The sequence below is a fragment of the Paramisgurnus dabryanus genome, chromosome 15, assembly GCF_030506205.2.
Source record: "Paramisgurnus dabryanus chromosome 15, PD_genome_1.1, whole genome shotgun sequence".
NCBI classification, from domain to species: domain Eukaryota; kingdom Metazoa; phylum Chordata; class Actinopteri; order Cypriniformes; family Cobitidae; genus Paramisgurnus; species Paramisgurnus dabryanus.
In genome coordinates, this window is record NC_133351.1 from 8,178,531 (window position 1) to 8,200,324 (window position 21,794).

At 37.3% G+C, this 21,794-nt stretch overlaps 1 protein-coding gene across 4 annotated transcripts in view; it reads right to left on the minus strand.

Annotated features, from left to right (window-relative positions):
• Positions 1-21,794, minus strand: part of col18a1a (collagen type XVIII alpha 1 chain a) — a 99,488-nt gene that overhangs the window by 29,311 nt on the left and 48,383 nt on the right. The window contains exons 1-2 of one of the 4 annotated variants that reach the window (XM_065252165.2): positions 11,012-12,077; positions 22-563 (exon numbers count right to left, since the gene is read on the minus strand). In XM_065252165.2, the coding sequence (XP_065108237.1) occupies positions 22-563; positions 11,012-11,993 (1,524 nt within the window). In that variant the 5' untranslated portion in view covers positions 11,994-12,077. Of the gene's footprint in view, positions 1-21; positions 564-11,011; positions 12,078-21,794 lie in introns of those variants that run through there. The other 3 variants (XM_065252168.2, XM_065252169.2, XM_065252170.1) reach the window with 3 other exon arrangements.

Genomic DNA, 21,794 nt, shown 5'->3' on the forward strand with positions numbered 1-21,794 from the left:
CATGATCTCAGGCATACGTACCAGAAACTTATCAGGATCTGCTCTACTGGCATGACCAACAAACACTCCGGCCCCAGCATCCAGGTCCATGTCGTCTGGGGACCGCTCGAAGTTGACCACTTGTGGGTCCGAGTCACACTTGAAGTACAGCGATGCCTTTTCATTGAGAATGCTGATGGAAAACCTCGTCCAGGTGTTCAGCATGGATGGCACGGGGAACCTGGCCGCCTCGTATGAGCTTTCCGAGTCCGGCTCGGTGTAGTAAAAGATGATGTCCTGCTTGTCGTTCTGAACCTCTGATAACTTTACACCGACATACATGAAGTCCTGGGAGGGGTCGGTGATGGAGAAGATGACCCCAGGCTTTGGGGATGTAGGTTTTATGTTGAAGATCAGCGAGAAGTCGCGGTAGAACGGGTTGGGGAGGTGGGCCGCAGCTGATTGGCCCACGTTGGAGCTCGGCCCGAACATGTAGCGAAGGCTGTTATCGGGGCCATAGTCTTCAGTGATGCCATCTGGTGGAGGATCACCGATTAACTGCAACAGTGATATACCGTTCTGTTCTGTAAAGGAAACAGAAATAATGTGTTGGATTTTGATGAGATGGGTGCAGAAAGTTTAAATAGTCAGGGTTTGGGCAGCAGGCTGGGACCAGGTTAGAAAGCACTTTATTAGTCTGATCACACGGGTCTTGTGCAGAAAGCGTTCAACACTGACAGCAGCTGTGGTGGAAACCAGGCAGTAAGTCTTGGCTTTAGTCTTATAATGTGTTTTATTTGGCAGCTATCCATTCTAAGATACTTGATTGTGGTTTGATTTAATTATAATACACATTTATTGGCCAGTAAACTTTTCTAGTTTGAATAAATAGTGACCTCCGGCTTTATTGTTTTCGGAGGACTTCTTTTAAATCAATAGAGAATTACATTTACTACTGTACATAGGATGTTTTGCATCATGGGAACACTCCGGAAAAATCTCCAGAAATTAGAGCCATGGGACCAAAGTACTTGACTCAATATAAAGCTTGTTTCGACCTGAGACAGCTAGGGGAATTCCATGCCTATTAAAGGGATAGTTCACCAAAAAATGAAAATCCTGTCATACTTTACTCACCCACATGTTGTTTTAAACCGGCATGAGTTTCTTTATTCTGCTGAACACAAAGGAAAATATTTTGAATTTGTGCAAACTATTTTTGGGCACCATTGACTTGCATGGTATTTTTTCCTACTATGGAAGTCAACAGTAGTCCTGTTTCCTGTTTCCAAATAGCTTCCTTTGAGATCAGCAGAACAAAGAAATGTACACATGTTGTAACAACTTAAAGCCAAAATTTATATTAAATCCATGATTTACTCATCCCCAAGCCATCTGAGATGCATATGTCCATCATTTTTCAGACAAACACATTTTCAGTTATTTTAGAAAATGTCTTCTATCTTCCGGTTGTTAACAGTAAACAGGGTTCCCACACCTTAGTTAACTTCAAATTCAAGGACCTTTCAAGGACTTTCCAGGTCCAATACCCTCAAATTCAAGGACTAAATGTGCGGACACATTTCAAGTGAGAGCAAACTACATTGTGTTACCTTTAAAGATACATTGTTACAGTTCCCTTTCGAGGGAACTCACGCTGTGTCAGTGCGGTGACACTTTGGGGACGCCTCCAAGGGTAAGTGCGTCTGAATGTGTATATCAAATTCAACCAATGGTGAGGCTTAACGACAAAGACAGGGTGACGCGGGAGCCAGGAAGTATATCGCTATCTGAAATATTGCCAAAGACAGCATTACAGGGATGCAGGAAGTATGGCAAGGGAGACGCAGCGTCTCGTTCCCTTCTCAGGGAACAACAGTTACCCGAGACGTTTTCATTTGTCAAACACAACTATGCAAAAAGCATTTTGGTATGAATCAACATTCGCATACAGAAGATATACACAGTTTAGCACATGTGCTTAAAAAGGCTAGTATTTTTATGATATTATCCTACACTACACAGGGAATAATATGGATTTTTTTCTTGCATAAAATAGATTCAAGCCCTTTCAATGACCTGTATCTATGTATGTATATTTTCACAAACTTCCCAGGGCCTTGAATTTCCCCCCCAGATTCACAACTTTTCAAGGATTTCAACTACCCGTGGGAACCGTGCTTTAAGGGGGGGGGGGGGGCGGATTTTTTAACACATTTCTAAAGATGATTCAATTTTAACAGTGAATAAATATCAGCTCAAACTTTACATAACATTTAAAGGAATTAAGCAGTGTTTCCGATTGGGACAACTTGATTCAGATTACATAAACATGTCACAAATCACACTTAGACTGCTGGATTGGTTCGTCTTAAAGACCTATAGATGGAAACCTTCAAACTCGTGCCAGCATCACTCAGCACAGACTTATATCAGTTGCAGGCAATATTTAGCTAGTTGGTGGAGATAAGTTTGAGATGGAAACATCACAGACCCCATGTGCTGACATGTCATGAGAAGAAAAAGGTGTAAGATTACAGCCGGGACAAGACACACGCAAACCTCCCTTATAAGAATATTAACCATGGTTTTACTACAGTTACTACCAAAAATACATGGTTACTATACACAGCAACCAACAGCCATCATTTTACCATCTACAGATCCGATATAGTCTGGCTATGAGTAACCTACTTCTGGCCAAAATAGCTTGCGAGATATATGATATACCATCATGTAAGCAAAGTCAACAGTGATTACAAGGTGTTTGCTTTAATTTATTTATTTTATTTCATTTCTTTTTGGGTTTGATGTCTATTACACTCAAATTTTGCCTTGTTTTAGTTAAGACGTCTCGGCTTGGTTTGGATGGCTATTAGACGTGTTTTAAATTCAAAATTGTTTGCTGGTATAGTTAAACTATGGTTACTACAAAACAACTATGGTTTTGCCACAAAAAAACATGAATAAATCATGGTTATTATAGTAAAACTATGGATTTGCCAATGATAATGCTAATCAGTACACCAAAAAACATAGATACTGCAAAAAAATATGGTTGATAGGGCTTTAAAAGTTTTTTTTGGGGGGGGGGGATAAAAGTGCATTCATCTAACAAAAAAATCATCCTATTTGTAGTATATGAATATAAAAAACTTGCTTTCATGATGGATAATAAACACTTTGAACCGTGACTTACTTTTCTACATGACCAGGTTAAGATTCCTCGGTATGGCTCATGAGCACATGGTCTTATTTAGCAAACAAGGATCAAAGTCCTTTAGAAGCTTTACATATTCATCATTAAGTTCTTCAGATGGTGCTTTTGTTATGAGTCGAAACAAAATCCCTACTGACTTTGTTGCACATGAAAGGATCAGCAATGAAAACAAGCACCTTACATACGGCTTTGGTGTGAGGTGCGCTTCTAGTGGATAATGTCTAGTTTGGGAACGTGCTTTATCTAGACACGGGAGAGTTTCACTATTGAAAGAGTAAAGTGTGTCTTTAGATCATGACAGGATAATGACAAGCTTAGAAGAGGATGAGAATTTGCATTCCTGCACATGTTCAGGTGCTGTTGTTTAAACAGCCGGACATGCTAAACCAGAGTTCTGAATGCCACATGAACATAAGACACAAGTTCTCACAGATATGCCGGTCTTGTGAAAATCACTTTAGGGAAGCAAAAATCTTTGACTGTGACTTTTCTGACAGCAAGCAATAAATTCTGATGGCAGAATCCATATGTGCATGGAGACAGATTGAGGACTGATGAGATCCCAGAGGCACTCTGCTCTTTGACATGAACACAAAACCCTGGATATTTGACATTAATGATGTCATGAAGACGTTCAAAAGTTCTCATCTGAAAAGTATTTCCATTTTGACAACATCATCAACCAAACACCAGATCATGTAACATTACAGCTCGCAATCAACGTTGTCGGGGCAGCCTTGGGTTTGGTTAGTGTATAACTTCTACGGTAACTGAGGCTTTGGTTTGAAGGGGCACTACACTGTTTTTGGAAAATATGCTCATTTTCCAGCTTCCCTAGAGTTGAACATTAGATTTTTACAGTTTTGGAATCCATTCAGCTGATCTCCGAGTCTGGCGCTACCACTTTTAGCGTAGCTTAGCATAATTCATTGAATCTGATTAGACCATTAGCATCGCGCTAAGAAATAACCAAAGAGTTTCAATATTTTAAACTTGACTCTTCTGAAGATACATCATAGTTACTAAGACCGACGGAAAATTAATATTCTAGGATTTTCTAGGCCAATATGGCTAGGAACTATACTCTCACTCCGGCGTAATAATCAAGGACTTTGCTGCCGTACCATGGCTGCAGCAGGCGTAGGGATATTACGCACTGCCTGAAAATAGTACTCTTGTTTACTTGTTCAATAGCAGGGGACTATTTTCTGGCGCTGCATAATATCTTTGCACCTCCTGCAGCCATGTAACGGCAACAAAGTCCTTGATTATTACGCCAGAATGAGAGTATAGTCCTAGCCATATCTCCATAGAAAATCATAACTTTTAATTTTCTGTCCGTCTAAGTACAAGATGTGACTAAAGAAGAGTCAAGTTTTAAATAGAAAAAATATCCCAAATCTTTGGGGTTTTTTTGCGCAATGCTAATGGTCTAATCAGATTCAATAAATTATGCTAAGCTATGCTAAAAGTGGTACCGCCAAACCCGGAAATCAGCTGAATGGATTCCAAAACGATAAAAATCAAATGTTTAACTCTATTTTAAAAAAAAAGTGGAATGTCCCTTTAAGCTATTCTGATTCAATATACTATAATAGTTAGATTGTTTAAAGCAACTTTAACCTAAAACCAAGGCAATGCAATGCAATGCAAGGAAATTTTGATATTTGTTGAGGTTTGACTAAACTGCTCACATGCTGCTTATGACCTGTAGCATCTGCATTGACCATACAAGAAAACCTTTGCTTTTATATGTGGTCAATGTTTTACCAACCCACTTTAATGTGTTAAAGACTCAGCATTACTGGGGTTAAAAATTAGCACTTTAATTAAAATGCCTGTTCACCTACTGAAACTTTACTGACACTGCTGACCTCTTGAAAACATGGTTTAAAAGCCAGTGGGTGCGTACAGATACGTTGACTAGAGCATTGGTTTTCAAACTGGGGGCCGGGGCCCACAGGGGGGGCGCGAGATGGTGCCAGGGGGGCCCCAGTTTTATGACATTTTATGAAATACATTAATTTATCATGAATTCTGTGTAATTAAACCTAAAAAAATTTTAAAAAGCACTACTTTTTTGTATAATTTAATGTTTTTTTTTTATTAAAATGTTGAGTTTTAGAACAGTTTTTTGTCACAAATTTTCTTTGGGGGGGCCCGCGAAGGAATGCACCGTACACAAGGGGGCCGCACGCTGAAAAAGTTTGGGAACCTCTGGACTAGAGTACATTTTGGAGGGAAATTCTTATTGTTAAGGTTGTCCATTAAAAGTCACCCATCTTAACACAACCCTAACTTTCTCAATGCTCTTGCTGATCACTGATCAGAGTATACAATACAGTATTTTAAAAAGCTGTGCCATACTGAAAAAAAATATGCAGTAGCATGCTAAATAAGGCTATATTCCATATGCAATACAATATTTATTTTCCCAAAATCAATTTAAATTGTATTAAAATATAATTTTAAAAATATATAACCAACACATGTTTCATATTTCAGGGAAATTAACGCATCACAACTTCTGAAAGCGAACAGCCACTATTACTAACTTCCGCATGCCAAATACTATATTATCCGCATCGACCTAAACCTTTAACCATATAGTTTGTTACTTTTTTTAAGTATTCAAATTAAATCGCTCTTTTATTGCAAATTATTTCTGCATATTGCACAGCCCTAAAAAGCAGCAAAGCTCAGTAAATTACAAAGACAACTTAAAAAACATTTAATTTATTTAAAAAAAATTAAGGTGCTTAAAACGGTCTTCACTGCAATGTCATTCAGTTGCATATTTTTGGTTCTTCAAAAAACCATTTAGTCACTTACTGGCCCACATACTGTATAATGACTTAAAAAATAACTAGATTTACTGAGTTCCATGATCTGTGCGTCCTGGCCTGAACTCGGATTAGTTAGCATAAGAAGTTTGGCATTTTAATCTGTAGCCATCCCAGAATGCAACTTACTGTATAATCAAATACTTTAATTATATGAACGCTTCTGACAGCCACTTACTGGGTGATGCTATTAATCTAGACAGAAAAGTTAAATGTCATTCATCATTTTTGGGTTGTGATACTTGCAAGTCAATGTTACAAACTTAAGGGATAGTTCACCCCAAAATAAAAATGATGTCATTATATACTCACCTGGACACAAAGGACGATATTTTAAGCAATGTTCATTGCCAAACCTTTTTTGAGCACTATTGACTTCAATAGTATTTTTCTTTCCTGTGGAAGTCAATGGTGCTCCTGTTTCCTGCTTGATTACAAATATATCTCTTTTGTGTTCAGCAGAACAAAGACATGTATACTGGCTCGTTTTTGGTAAACTATCCCTGCAATCTTTATACCTAACAGGCCTGCATTAACAATTTGTGCTATTTATGGGACACGAGAGAGCATTCAAAGGTTTGGGCAGAGATATTTCCATGCAACTGGAAACTGGCACAGCGACACTTCCACTCTGGCTCATACAATTCAATGTGATATCAAGCACTGCCAGAAAACATCAAACTTCACATTCAAATCGGACAGAAAACAACATCTCTGCTAAAATTCCTGAACACAACCCTTCCACATTTTGCGGGATAAATCATCTTGATAGTCACATTTCAAGAATCGCCTCTTAGTCGATTCATTACAGAATGAATTGAACACACTGTCTATTGCCAGTCAGAAACCCTATTGTTGTGAAAAGCGCCCCAGATCCAGTGGGAAAATATGAATAATCACATCAATGAGAGCATTTACGCACCAGAGACTACATGAACCCTCTATACTCAGTTTGACACCATTTGCAGGAAAATACAACAATGCATGCGACACAAAGCATGAGAGTGCCTGTGTAAAAGAATTTTAACAAGGATGTTCAATGGTACACTGTAAGAAAAAATTGTAAAAATATGTCCCCCACCCATCACTGGGGTGGGCCAGTACCCAGATCCAAATGTGTACCATTAGGTACAAGTGTGTACCAATATGTAACTTTGAGATACTAAAATGCACTCTTTGGTACCACCTCTGAGGTACTAATATGAACTTTTTAGGTACTTTTTGAAAGGGTACAGCCCCAGTCAGTGGCAACAAGAATACATATTTTGACCATCTTTTTCTGAAAGTGCATTCAAAGATAGGCTTATTAACAACATGAACAATCGATTGTAGTTAATATAAGACCAGACAGTTTGTTACACATTAGCTTTTCTTTATATATAGCAACAGTAAATGTCTTCCTGACAAAAGCTCATTTGGTAGAGCATTGTGTTAGCAGTGCAAAGATCATGGGTTCAGTTCTGTGAAACACACATATGGAAATGTATTTAAAAAAAATTGAATGCACTGTAAGTTGCGTTGGATAAAAGCGTCCACCAAATGCATAAATGTAAAATATAGAGGCCATGAAGGAAGCTTAATAGACGACGAGCGCTCTTTGCCTCAGACATGCTGTTTGCATTAAAATGAAAATCATTATTGTACTTCAATGGTATCTTTGGCACTAAACCAGTATTAAATGTCTGCCTTGGCTGAAACGGCTGAATTTTATTATTTAATTTAGATTTCATTATTTAAAGCTTACGTGTAACTTTTTCTTTACAATACTTTCTCATATCCCATTTGAATACGCAAGGACAACTTTAACAAAGCCATTTGTATCCTAACAAAGCGCCCCTGTATCTGTTGAGCAAAGACAGTGTTTGGAAAACTAATGCTTGGGAACACAAGAGATACACATAGTTCACATTTTAAGGTGTGTTACTGATATTTTTATAAATATGAATATTACCTACACACAAATGTACATGCAAACATGTCTCCAATATCCGCAGCATACATTTCTACACTAAAATAATTGACATACAGTAGCGACTCTCCTTATACAAGTCAGAGGTTTATTTCTACTGTGCCCATTCAGAGCCACTTCTAAAACAAGATGTCTACTCATGGATGTCAATTTAACAAGCTGTTAAACAGATAAAGTCTATATAAGACAATCGCTTAAGTTAAAGGGGGTCTGACAATACAGCATTGGAAATTGAAGTATGTTAAAACTCCTACAACTTTTTAGATCTGCCGAGCATGTTCGTCTCAGTTGTGTTTTCTTACTGAGTATATGTGTATGTTCATTCATACATGACAGATCTATGTGTAACCGTTTGTCTTGATGTTTATCATAAAACCATAGAAAGACCAAACGCATGCTCTCAAGGTTTACTCGGGAGAGGCGTGCCATCATAAATTTAGCCAGAACATATAGACTTGCAATTCTGCTGCCAAAATTGTGTAGCCTGAATACTGCATTTACCATGTCTCTGTAGAGGTACTTATTAAAAGACAGATGGTTTTGTCCTCCAGCCATTGTGACAACCAAAATTTATCACACCAAGAGAGTCAAGAACAAAACTCAGCCAACACTGAGGAAAAAAAATCACATGAGCAGCATTTAAAGATCAAAGTGTGTGCCTCCAACAACAATTTCCAACTTCATTTTTTGTTATCAAATATTGTTAGTTCCAGCAAAGTACTTATTTTGGTTATCTTTATTTCATAAAAACAAAAACAGCATGTGGCTTGCAGTATGCTTACTCACAATACAGCTTTTGTTGTACATTTACTGATATTAATTGTCAAATTGAACACACTGTATGGTTCCATTAAATATTCAATTAAATAAATAGCTAAATATTCCTATTTAATTATTTTCCCATTGCTTTAACATGCACGCATGCATAAAAGGATGCAATATATCTGGTAATAAACAAAGAAAAAAAGCTGTTATGTACCATTTGAGGTCCTAATATGCACCCTTTAGGTACAAAGGTGTCCAATTTGAAAGGGTACAGCCCCAGTGACAGCTTTTGTGCCTTTCTGAGAGTGTGCTGATGTATGAAATGGTAAACACAGACTGCATGCTTGAATGAGAAACAGTAAACACTAGGGAAGGTGTAGAGAAACATCAAATCTCATAGAAGAAAAATCTAGGGTATTTTTATGCCAAATTGACTCACAATTTTGACATTTCAAAGGGATAGTTCACACAAAAATGAAAATTCTGTCATCATTTACTCACCCTCGTGTTGTTACAACCTGTATACATTTCTTTGTTCTGATGAACACAAAGAAAGATATTTTGAGGAATGTTTGTAACCCAAACCAATCAGAAGCCCCATTGACTTTCATAGCATTCTCTTTTCCTACTATGGATGTCAATGGGGATTCTGGTCGGTTTGGTTAAAAAACATTCCTTAACTTGTGTTCATAGGAACAAAGAACTTTATACAGGTTTGCAACATCATGAGGGTGAGTATGATGACAACATTTTCATTTTTGGGTAAGGTATCCCTTTAAGTTTACCATTTCTAAACCGAGGGGCAACCTTTCAATCTCTCTGATGAAGCCAATATGGAAGTAAATTTCCATAAACCTCCGTGTTAAAATGCCCAACTTTAAAGAAAATATGTTTACAGCCTGGTACAAAAAGTGGTTGTGCTCTATAGAAGGTTTCATCGGACGCACATGCGGTGACGCGATACGCGTCTGGTCCGAACTTTACTTCCGGTTTCAGTTTTTTTAATGATCTGACTAGTTGCTAAACTGAACTCTTGAACAAATACCTTGTCGAAAATAACATTTTTTTTGGTTTCGAGGTAATCTATGTGTTGTTAATTTTGCTTGTTATATAAATAAACTACTTTTTAAGTGCTTTGTTGTTATTTATTCCTAGCGGAGTTTACCGGATGTTACGTGTTGACCACGAAAGCCGGTTGTTTATGTTGTTACTGCTGAAACCGTCTATATAGCTAATTTTGCCCTTCATGACAACTGTTAGGGGGTGAATTTTTTTGTAACTCATCCGTTTAATTTATATTAAGCCTTAAAGTTCTGCATAATAAAGGGCGTGGCCACTTGAGTGACGTTAAAAAGCCACTGCTGTCACTAGAGTCGAGCTAGGTGCAACCAGCCACCTCAGCTTCACCCACGCCCGCCTCTTAACCCATTTTTGGATATCCGCAAGTGATGCGTGGCCAAGATGGCGACGGAATGCACCGCCTATTATTGGCTTCAGAAACGATCTTCAGAAACCTATGGGTGACGACACGGACACTACATCCATCTTTTTTACAGTCTATGGTCTAAACACAACCTCATTCATAAAAAATGCATGTTTGTTCTACTAACTACTAAACCACATTAAGCTATCTTGACCAAAAACTATTTTATCAATGAATAAAATAACATGCACTTGCTTAGAAGAAAATGTGAGTCACGGGATGTGTGCTTTTTGAGTTGGTGTAAAGTCCAAACACTTCTGGCCAATGAATTTCAAGTAGTTTTCCAGAAGTTTGTGTATTATACTGGCAAAAAAATCATATAAAAGTGATTTGCCCATACAACAGTTTCTTTTATATCATATAAGTGTGGGCTAACCCTCAAAAATTATATATACAGTATGCTATAAAAAATAAATTTCTGGCCTAAGTAAAAGTAAAAATCATTATTTTATAATGTCTAGATATTATAACGGCTATACAGTTAAGACACACATATGCTGATAAATATGCGAAAAATTGATTTAGTAGCATCATGCATTCATTCTGTGTCTTCATGCAGCGCAGACAAGCATGCACAGTGATAAAGTGTTTAATTGCAGACACCTCTGCTCCCCAGTGATGACCACGCAATGCATGCGGACAAACAAAAGCCCATTGGGACCAGTGAATTGGTGACAAACAGACAAACAGGTGATGCTGGTTGAAAATGCATCTCTTTGTTTCAAAGAAATGGCATTTTAACCGGCTATTACCTTTCTGGTTACTAACTGACAAGCACTGATACCCATCATGGGTCTCTTCAGGCAGAGAATGGCACTCCACGGGGAGGCGGCCCTCATCCAGCAGCGTCCAGCAGCTGTCACGCAAGACCTCGCAAAAACTGCGACAGGGCATTGGGGCCGGCAGTCCAGGTGGGCCGCATCGCGGCATCAACAGCAAGCAGAAAAACCATTCCAAGCTATGGTGGCAGCGTGACCGTAAGAGCAACGCCCATTCGCTTAAAACCACCTTAACTTCCTCCACGCTGCTTTGATTTAGAAAATTAGGCACTGCGAAACTCTTCGCTCCTGTTCTGGTGCAAAATGGCAATTTGGAATGAACTTCCAAGCAGCGTGGGGTTATTACAGATCGGTCACTTTCATTGGTTAGTACATTATCTGAGACAGAGTATTCAAGGGAATACTGTGTTGTGTTATAACTATCATGCTTAGAAGAATTATCCCCAAGTAAATTACTGCTGATATTTTTTAAAGAAACAATGCTTTGGTTAAATTGGCTCCCTACAAAGCTGCTGTTATGTCCATCCATCCGATCCACTTTGCTCTCCATTTGCACATTAGCACTCTCAACTGAAATGCCCGACAAGTCAGTTGGTGTAACATAGCTCTCCTGGCTTTCAAACTGAGAAGATCCGGATCCAGAAGCAAGTTCAGACCTACTTAAAGATTCAGACTTAAATAATCCACTAGCAGACCCCTCAAACCCATCTCCATATCTCACATACATACCTAATATCTCGGCCACTTTAGGGACCTCGGTCACAGAAGCACTTGTACCTGCCGTACTAGGTGGTGCTTCTGTCCTTGATGGTGATGTGGTGTTTATAGTAGTCAGGTTGACTGGCGTCTGTGTGCCCTTCCCTTCAGAACCATACCAGAACCATCCATGCGAGTGCTGAATCCTCATGCACGCCAGTACAATAAGGCACAGCCACATCCTGAACCCAGGCATCATGTTCCAGTCAGGATATCGTATCTGACATCAGTAATCCAAACCTCACACAGAGCCTTTCCTCGGCTCACCGCAGACTCGCCAAAAACAGCCCACAAGCCAGGCAGAAAAGTTTAGAGGAGGAGTAAAATATTTAAAGAGAGTAGGGGGCTGGCTCAATCCTGGCCAAGCTTGGGACCTTTCCTCCCCCGTAGCTTCATCTTCCCTTTGTCTTTGTACTGAAAGAGTGTCTCTGATGAAAGATATTCTTACCAAAAATGGCTGCAAGGCGTCCTTTTGTATACTCTGGTGCTTGTAAATGCCCTCGCTGATGGAATTTAGAGTTGTTTCAACTTTTATAGCCTTAATAGGGGCACAGAAATTCCACAGTCTGAACCCCTGTGACATAGAAACGAATGGAGTACGTACCCGAAGCACACTTTAAATGCAGAAACCTATGCTATATGCCTTCTGTGGTTAGTTTTAATGTAGTCTAGATGCTAGATTTATATTTGCTAAAGTGCTTGTGAGAAAAGAAGGAGTAACCTAAGTGCACTTTGGGGCGGTTTCCCAGACAAGGCTTATCCTAGTCCCAGACTAAAACGCATGTTTGAGCTGCCCTAATTTAAAAACATCTTGCACTGACATATCTTAACATATATCAGTGCCATTGTTTTGTATCAAGATGCACACCAGAATTGTTTTATTCGTAAGGTTTGCTTGCAAAAACGACTTAAATGTCCTAACATAACTTAGGGATAGTCCTGGATTAATCTAAACCCTGTCCGGGAAACCGCCCATTTAAGTTTAATCCTAAAGGGATAGTTCACCCAAATATGAACATTCTGTCATCATTCACTCATCCTCATGTTGTTGTAAACCTAGTTTTTTTATTTTGTTGAACACAAAGGATATTTTGATAAATGATGTTAACACAGACATTGGCTTTTGTAGTATTTCTTTTTTCCAACTATGGAAGTCAATGGGAAACTGTGGTTGCCATCATTTATCAAAATATCTAATGTGTGTTCAACACAATGAGGAAAAACATGAGAGTAGGTAAATGATGACTGCACTGTCATGGCGTGAAAGCAGATCATAATAAAATGAGTAATAAATGAGAACGTAGTCACCTCATAAAATAGTTACAAATTGCAATAGGATTGTGTTGCATATTACTCAAGACAGATACGATAAATCATTTCACAGCTGTATACATGAATGAAGTGCCTAACTCCAAACACTGCAAGCTTTAAGTCATCTAAACTTGCATAAAAAGCACACAGGCTGAAGCCATCCAGTCAAGAGCAATAATTCATTCTAGAAAAAAATTACAAATCTTGTTTCCTAACTCAACCATAAACTACAAGATTAGTTTTTATCAACTTCTTTCTTTGTGCAGGCAACAGTTACATAGTACCCTGTGTTCTTGTTCAGACAGGTACAAACAAGTCCAGATGAGTTTGTGACAGAGACCCCGACATACCATTTGATTCGGCTTTACGAGGACGGTCAGAAACAAATCATGCAAATGCAATGGACATTCTGCTGCTATCTGTGTTTCGTGAAGCAGCCTCATGTTGGGTTCACTGAAAGCGTGAACTGCTTCAGTAGTACAGCAACTTTATCATCAGACACGACAAAAAAGACACGACCCTTGATAGTAAAGCGTCTTTATCATGTTTGATAGTGAAAATGCAAGTGACAAGATGCTTAGATCTCTGAAAACAGACAGACAACATGACACAACTTGAAATAACTAGTTAACAGAGCAATTTGCAATATAGTTTGAGTCGCAGATAATAGGAAATAAAACAAATTAGTTATGGTAGGACCAACAATATCCCCCAAAAATGTTGCTTTAAGTAGCAAAATCCAGCCTTATCTTACAGGAATCGATATGTGTATTTTACAAGTTGGTTAAATTGTATGAATTTGTACGAAGTGAATTGTTCAAATATGCAAGTTGATTATAAAAAACAATACTTAAACTCCATCCCTAACTCCGCCTCTAACCCCAACATAACCAGCCCAGTCTCACGAAATTTCGTTATATAGTCACGTATTTTTTTGATTCTTTTTTCGTGCTATTATCACGAAATTTCGTGTTTTTTCGTGATCGTATAACGAATTCCTGTTTTCGTGTGATTATCACGTATTGGTAACTCAACTGTTTTGTCCTATTTTCTTACCATTGTCGCTTCGGTTTAGGGTTAGATTTACATTAAATGACATCCCTAACCAAACCCAACTCTAACCCTAACGCCAGGCGACATATAAAAAAATAAATCAGAAAATATAGTATAAACCAATATATAAAGTGACATTCTAATGCAAGCACCAAATCTAACCCTAAACCGAAGCGACAACGGTTTAAAAATAGGAAAAAGCAGTTGAGTAACCAATACGTGATAACCACACGAAAACAGGAATTTGTTATACGATCACGAAAAAACACGAAATTTCGTGATAATAGCACGAACAAAGAATCAAAAAAATACGTGACTATATCACGAAACTTTGTGAGACTGGGTAGAACATAACAGGGCGAAAGCAAATCATACAAAAGTGTAAGCGTGTGATTGTACAAATTAATACGAATAGCCATTTTGTAAAATACATACTGTATGAATTTTATTGCAGAAGATTAAATCTTAGCTCAAAGTTTTCCCTAGACCTATATTTACCTCGGTCCTTCTCTGTCTCTTATAGGGCTTGGGTAAAAAATATATTGTTCTCAGATTTTAATCAATCTTCAATTTAACAAAATAATCTAAATTTGGGAAATCCCTGAATCGATTATTAATGTGCATGCTTTACTTTAGGCAGGGCTCGTAAGGAATGCCAGATGGCATTGGGGCAAGCATGAACGATGCTCGGGACGGTTTACAGAACCGTCACTTGTCCGTACGGGTCAGTACTACATCATCATAAAAGTTGATCATTTGCACGTGTTTTAGGCCTTGCTAATTTAATTATTTAAGCAAAGAAGACGCAGAACAGATTTCAATGCACTACTCAAAATTGGTTGCAATACCCAGCCCTAGTCTTTTCCTGTCAAATAATGGTAAAAAAATCATGATAAAAATAACAACAGGTTCAAAACAGGTAAACAGGAAATTCAATGCACATTTGAGAGTTCTCCAGTGACATTGAGTCAAAGGACACATCGAGCCATGTATATATTTCAGAAACTTACGAGCTCTGGCAAACCCCTTGAGGCACAATGGGGAAGTCAACCCCTCAGTACAATTCATCAAGAGACACAGTCAAAATGCCTCGAACAGTGAGTGACTGAGTGTGGGAATGACATTAACAAATGCTGAGCAGCACTGGGCTGGATGTTACTCAAACCTCTGCCAAGAACACAATAATTCACTGGTGTACTGTTAGCAAATGGATTTCAAGTGGACAATGCTGAAGAGCAATTTTGGTTGGTACTCATATAGCACTCCTTGTGTAAAGCTTACAACTAGGGGTGGACACGAGACGAGTAGTCAAGTACTCGAACGTGACATTGACAATCGATCATAAAAATTATAATAATGTAGGTTTGAAAATATAAAAACTACATTTTTGTTTCTGATTGGTTGTGGCTGCATTTTGGGTGGTATCTTGAGTTCTGATGGGTTAGCATTGCATTTGCATTGCATTGGCATTGCAAGTCCAGAATCGAAGAACAAGAGTATGACTTCAAAAGCATGCTGTCTGAATTCACTATGAGGTAGATGATAAATACAGTCAAGTGTGCGATATGTAGAATGCTGTCATACAATTTCACTGCGTTATCATCTTATATTGAAACATTAAAAGTCAAACGATACCAGAAACCAGATAAACATAACATCTTTTATTGTCAGACAGAAATGCAATGCAAGCATAGCTGAGAAGACAACACAGCCAGTTGCTAAACTGATAGCGAAAGACTTACAGTCTATTAATGTTATGAAATCTTTGTGCTGTAGTTTGTCGTGTTTTAAGACAAACTGTTATTGAAAGAACGCACCTACAATGAAAGTTACATTTTCTAATAAAAGAGTAATAAAACGCATTTTTATTCGAATTCGAAAGTATTTTATAAACCCCATTTACAAAGCGCGTTGATCCCAGAAAGTTGCCATAAATTTGCCAGAGTGCTTTCTGTGTAAATGCAAATTACAGACTTGTTCCCGCGATCGATTCTGGGAAAGGGACCTACACTAAAAAGTGAAAGTTGGATTAACTTTAAAAAATGACTTATTGGTAATACCTAAAAATTGCTTTTTTTTCAACTCAAAATTAAAAAATAAAACTAATATAAAAACCTTACATTTTTCACTTAAACTTAAATTGTTGTAAAAAAAGTGTTACCATCAAAGTATTTCTTTAAGTGGATCCAACATTCACAGGATCAGTCCAAGTCGTCAGGAACAATGCAAGGCTACGTCGCAATGACATAGTTACAGTATCCTTCAACTCTTTTATCAGGGACATTTCGCAAGACTTTTTTTTAAGATGTCAAATAAAACGTTGGTGTCCACTGACTACATGAAGTTCTAGCTCAAAATACCATATAGATCATTTATTATAACATGTTTAAATTGCCACTTTGTAGGTGTGAGCAAAAAATGTGCAGGTTTGGGTGTGTCCTTTTAAAAATGCAAATGAGCTGATCTCTGCACTAAATGGAAGTGCCGTGGTTGGATAGTGCAGATTAAGGGGCTGTATTATCCCCTTCTGACATCACATGGGGAGCCAAATTACAAGAGCTATTTTTTCACATGCTTGCAGAGAATGGTTTACCAAAACTAAGTTACTGGGATGATCTTTTTTACATTTTCTAGATTAATAAAAGCACTGGGGACCCAGTTATAGCACTTAAAGATGGAAAAGTCAGATTTTCATGAAATGTCCCCTTTAAATGTAGATCAACCTTCATGACAAAAAATGTCAGCAAACTTGAATGAAGCAGAGATCAGGGAGCTCTTTTCTATTGATGCTGAAGCTGAGATTGTTCGCCAGGTTTATAGAAGAGTATGCAATGCGTTAGTTTATGATTGATAATCCACCAAGTGCACAATTACATTGCACTTTACATCCTGATGTCACATGTGTTTGCGGGAACTTTTGGGGATGTGTGTGAGAAATATATTTATTTTCCAGAATCTATATGTAAAAAAAGATTATACTGAGAGAGGTGGATGCTGTCCCTACAAGACTTAAACCATAGGGAAAGCTTAAAAAGGCATAAAGTTAACAAAAAAAGAGTTAACAATTGCTAATATATAGAGCTGGGCATAGATTAATCTAGATTAATCATATACAAAATAAAAGTCACTTTTTTGCATAACATATGAGTCTGTGCTGTGTGTAATTATTATGTATATATAAACACACACACATTCATATATCTATTTAAGAAACATTTACATGTGTATATATATTTATTTATATTTTTATATATTCTAAATTATATATATATATATATATATATATATATATATATATATATAAAAAAAAAATTATGTGTGTATGTTTAAATATACATAATATTTACACACATCACAAACTTATATATTATGCAAAAAATTACTTTTATTTTGTATGAGATCATTTACAGTCAATATAAAAAATCTAGATAACAGGAAACAAGTACAGTTTAGTTGATGAGACTTCATTATTCAGTGCAGGTTAAAGGAAGTGACTTCTTCATTCTTTTATAGCCTCTTTACACGGATAGCAAAGGTTAATGAACCGCAATGTCTCCTTTACCCACACAGACACTGAAACAGGACACTATGAGAACATAATAACAACACATGCTTTTTGTTAAACTAAGCTAAAACATCACTTACATCACCCAAGCAGCTAATAAATATATATCTGACTGATGGTTTTAACACAAAGTTTAATGTAAGACCATATCAGTCAGGTCATGCATGGGTGGAAAACAAAGTTTGCAATTCTCTATGGCAACTCCCTCAAAGCCATGAACCTTCCTGGCACGCGTTCAGGGCCAACATGTACCTCCACAAGATTTGGGAAATGAAAGCTGACGCTTATCCAGATGTGACTTTACATAAACATAATTGCTTACGTATTTTATTTAAAAAAAAATCCTTGGGCCTTTTTCAGGGAGTCCCCTTTCCGTTCTGACTGAACTGGGATATCCTGTTTTGAAAAGGAGGTGCCAAGGAGCATTATGATTTGGAAAAGCTGTAAGTCGATACTTGGCATACTTTTAGATTTAAGTAACGTCGGTTATTAAAGATGCAATTTGTCAAATGTAGTATGCATAAAGCTAAAGAGCTTGAGGAGTTTGAAGCTCTCCGGATAGTTGAGGTGAGCTGCCAGAAAACACGGGTGGCCGAAAACACCCCCACACCGGCATGCTTTCATTCAAACTCCTGTAAGAAAGATGTTTCCTGTCTAAAACTGTGATTTGTACTGTACAGTTTATGTCTTTGGGTGCGTCTGAATGAAACTATTGTTTTTCAAAACATCAATTCACATTATGCCTCTTTTTATTCTTGTAAATTCTGCATGAAAACCATATGGTTTGTAGAGCTAATGGTGCAATAAGTGTGTTTATGTGTTTCATAACTAAAATAACAGATTAAATAGTTAATTCTGTCATTATTTACTTAATAGCCTGATGTCATCCCAAACATGTATGGTGTCATTTTTTTCCATGAAAAAAAATCCAGTTTGATGCTGTATGGAGAAATTTGAAGGCTATAACCGAGAGAAGGGTTTCCAGAGAAAGCGACTACAGTATGTATTACAGCACTGTATTTAAGTGAGAGGGAATTTGCAGACTGCTTATAATTAACCTGAATAGGTGGATAATAACAGCATCTCATGCTGTTTCCGCGGTCTACAGGTTTATTTAATGCAGACTGAGTTTGAACCTGTAACACATGCTGAAGTTATGAGGACAAACAAGATGTCTTGCATCCATTACAACACAGAAACAGATGTGACACTGGTTTACTGCATCAGTAAACAGGACCAGACAGAATAACAAGACCTGATTAAATGAATTTATTCAGGGATCCCCACTTAAATTTAACAGAAAGTGAACATGGCTATTGTTGTAGTCCTGGACTAAGCATCATTAACACCCAAAGTCACAGTCTCTCTTCATACGAATTTAATGTTTGCATACTTTTAAGCAAACGAACACACAAAGTAAAGGTAAAATGATGCTTCAATGCATCTGACCTGACTTGTCTTAGCATGTGCAAAGGAAAACAAATCACAGATAAGCCATCAATTATCTGCAATCAAAGAGCTGCATTGATGTATGATACCATTAATACAGTGACTCATGAGGTGGAAAAGATCACTGAAAAGAATGAATTCTAAATGGATCACCTCATCTACTTAATAAAGGATTACAATAAAATAGATTAGATTAGACACAGTAGATTTACCTCTTAAAGGAAAACACCAACATTTTTCAATATGTTACTATGTTTTTACCTCAACTTAGATGAATGATGTTACTGTGTGCTGAGGTTGAAGTGCTGCAAACTAAGTGCTCTTCCGCCATATACAATATAGTTAAAATTTTTATTTGCTTAAAAATATCGCCACGTTTTATTTTGTGCCACCATACTTACTCCTGTAACTACTCATGTAACAGTCTTTAAATAGGGAAAACATGGAAGTGTTTGGTGGCTTCTAAATTCATCCCTGTTTGGATCCTAAGGAATGAATGGGGCTAGGCTAAATGCTAACACATTCATGACACGCTGTACAAAGATAAAGTGCATGCATTGAAAAAAGATAGGTATGTATTAATTTGTCTAAGTTGAGGTAAGAACATAGTAAAATATTGAAAAACTGTGTTTTTTCCTTTAAAGGAATATTCCATTTTCTTAAAAAAAATCCAGATAATTTACTCACCACCATGTCATCCAAATGTTGATGTCTTTGAGAAGAAATTATGTTTTTTTTAGGAAAACATTGCAGGATTTTTCTCATTTTAATGGACTTTAATAGAGCCCAACATTTAATACTTAACTCAACACTTAACATTTTTTTTTTCAACGGAGTTTCAAAGGACTATAAACGATCCCAAACGAGGCATAAGGGTCTTATCTAGCAAAATGATTGTCATTTTTTACAAGAAAAATTAAAAATATGCTCTTTTAAACCACAACTTCTCGTCTAGGTCCGGTCCTGCGTGACCTAACGTAAATGCGTAGTGAGTGACGTAGAGAGGTCACGTGTTACATATATGAAACGCACATTTGCGGACCATTTTAAACAATAAACTGACACAAAGACATTAAGTTGTATTATACAACATACAACAACGTCGGAACGGTCTTCTTTCTCAAAACTTGTACACTAGGGCGTAGTTTCGCGTTCGTCCTCTGTGACCTCTTGTCGTCATGACGTATTGCGTGGGGTCACGCTGACGCATCACGACCGGACCTAGACGAGAAGTTGTGGTTTAAAAGTGCATATTTTTTATTTTTCTTGTCAAAAATGACAATCGTTTCGCTAGATAAGACCCTTATGCCTCGTTTGGGATCATTTATAGTCCTTTGAAAAAACTGTTACGTGTTGAGTTAAGTGTTAAATGTTGAGCTCTATTAAAGTCCATTAAAATGAAAAAAATCCTGCAATGTTTTCCTAAAAAAACATAATTTCTTCTCGACTGAACAAAGACATCAACATTTTTGGATGACATGGTGGTGAGTAAATTATCTGGATTTTTCTTTTAAGAAAATGGACTATTCCTTTATCTGCAGCCAAAACCCTGGTGATAACACAATGCAATTTAGAGCAACTTCACTTTCTTGCTAGACTTCACTTTTAGATCTCAGACATATGTATCTGAATCCAAACAATCAGGTGATTTACTTAAACACGTAGTTTCAAACTTGCTAAGTCAATCTTTAAATAGACAGCATATTGGATAGTTAATTAGAAAAATCTAATACGGTCTAACATTATATCATATGGCAGGTCTATTCAAATTTATGCATTTGACACACAATTTTATCCAAAGCGACTTGCAAGATATACATTTTATTATCAGTATGTGTTCCCTGGGTTCGAACCCATGACCTTTTGCAATGCCCTACCACTGAGCTACCCAGGAGCACATATTTATAGATCTAACACCTTGTTCGGACCACCAGCGACTTTCTCGCTGTGTGTCCCGGTCTCTTTCAATGAGGCATTTCTAAATCTGGTCGTCTTAAACAAATGAGTACCGTCCACTCCAGTAACTGATGAGAGAAGGATGACGTAAACTCCACTCACAAATCGCTCATCATTTGCATAAAGTTAAACTTTTTGTAACTTTCTCGCGTCGCATTTTAGCTTGTGTCGCCGGAAGTCACCAAGCAATTTTCCTTATGTGTCATTAAAGCCAAAATGTAAGATTTTTGTAATAAAATATCCAAAAACCATTTGCACAGTGTGATATATTGCATGGAGTTGTGTTCATTACGATGGCATAAAATAATGTGATCACACGTACAGGATTTTTTTTACCTCATTAAATATGATTAGTAAATTCCATACATCTCTGGATGATGAAAACAACAACTTTTCACTCTCCTTTATAACGTCATTACTGTAAGCTTAACCCTTTGTTATTGTGTTTTTGTGAAATAGTCACCTTTAGTGGTAAAAATCCTACATATTGTGGCTTTAAAACTGGCTTATAAAAGAGCTCCACGGGTAAATGTCTTTAACTAATGGTTAAACTATGTGACCAAAGTTTTAGATTCACACTGCGGTCAATGAGGAAATGAATAAGCATGATTCATAAAGAAAAGGCCAGATGATATTCAATAGTCATTCATAGTGTCCAATGTACTG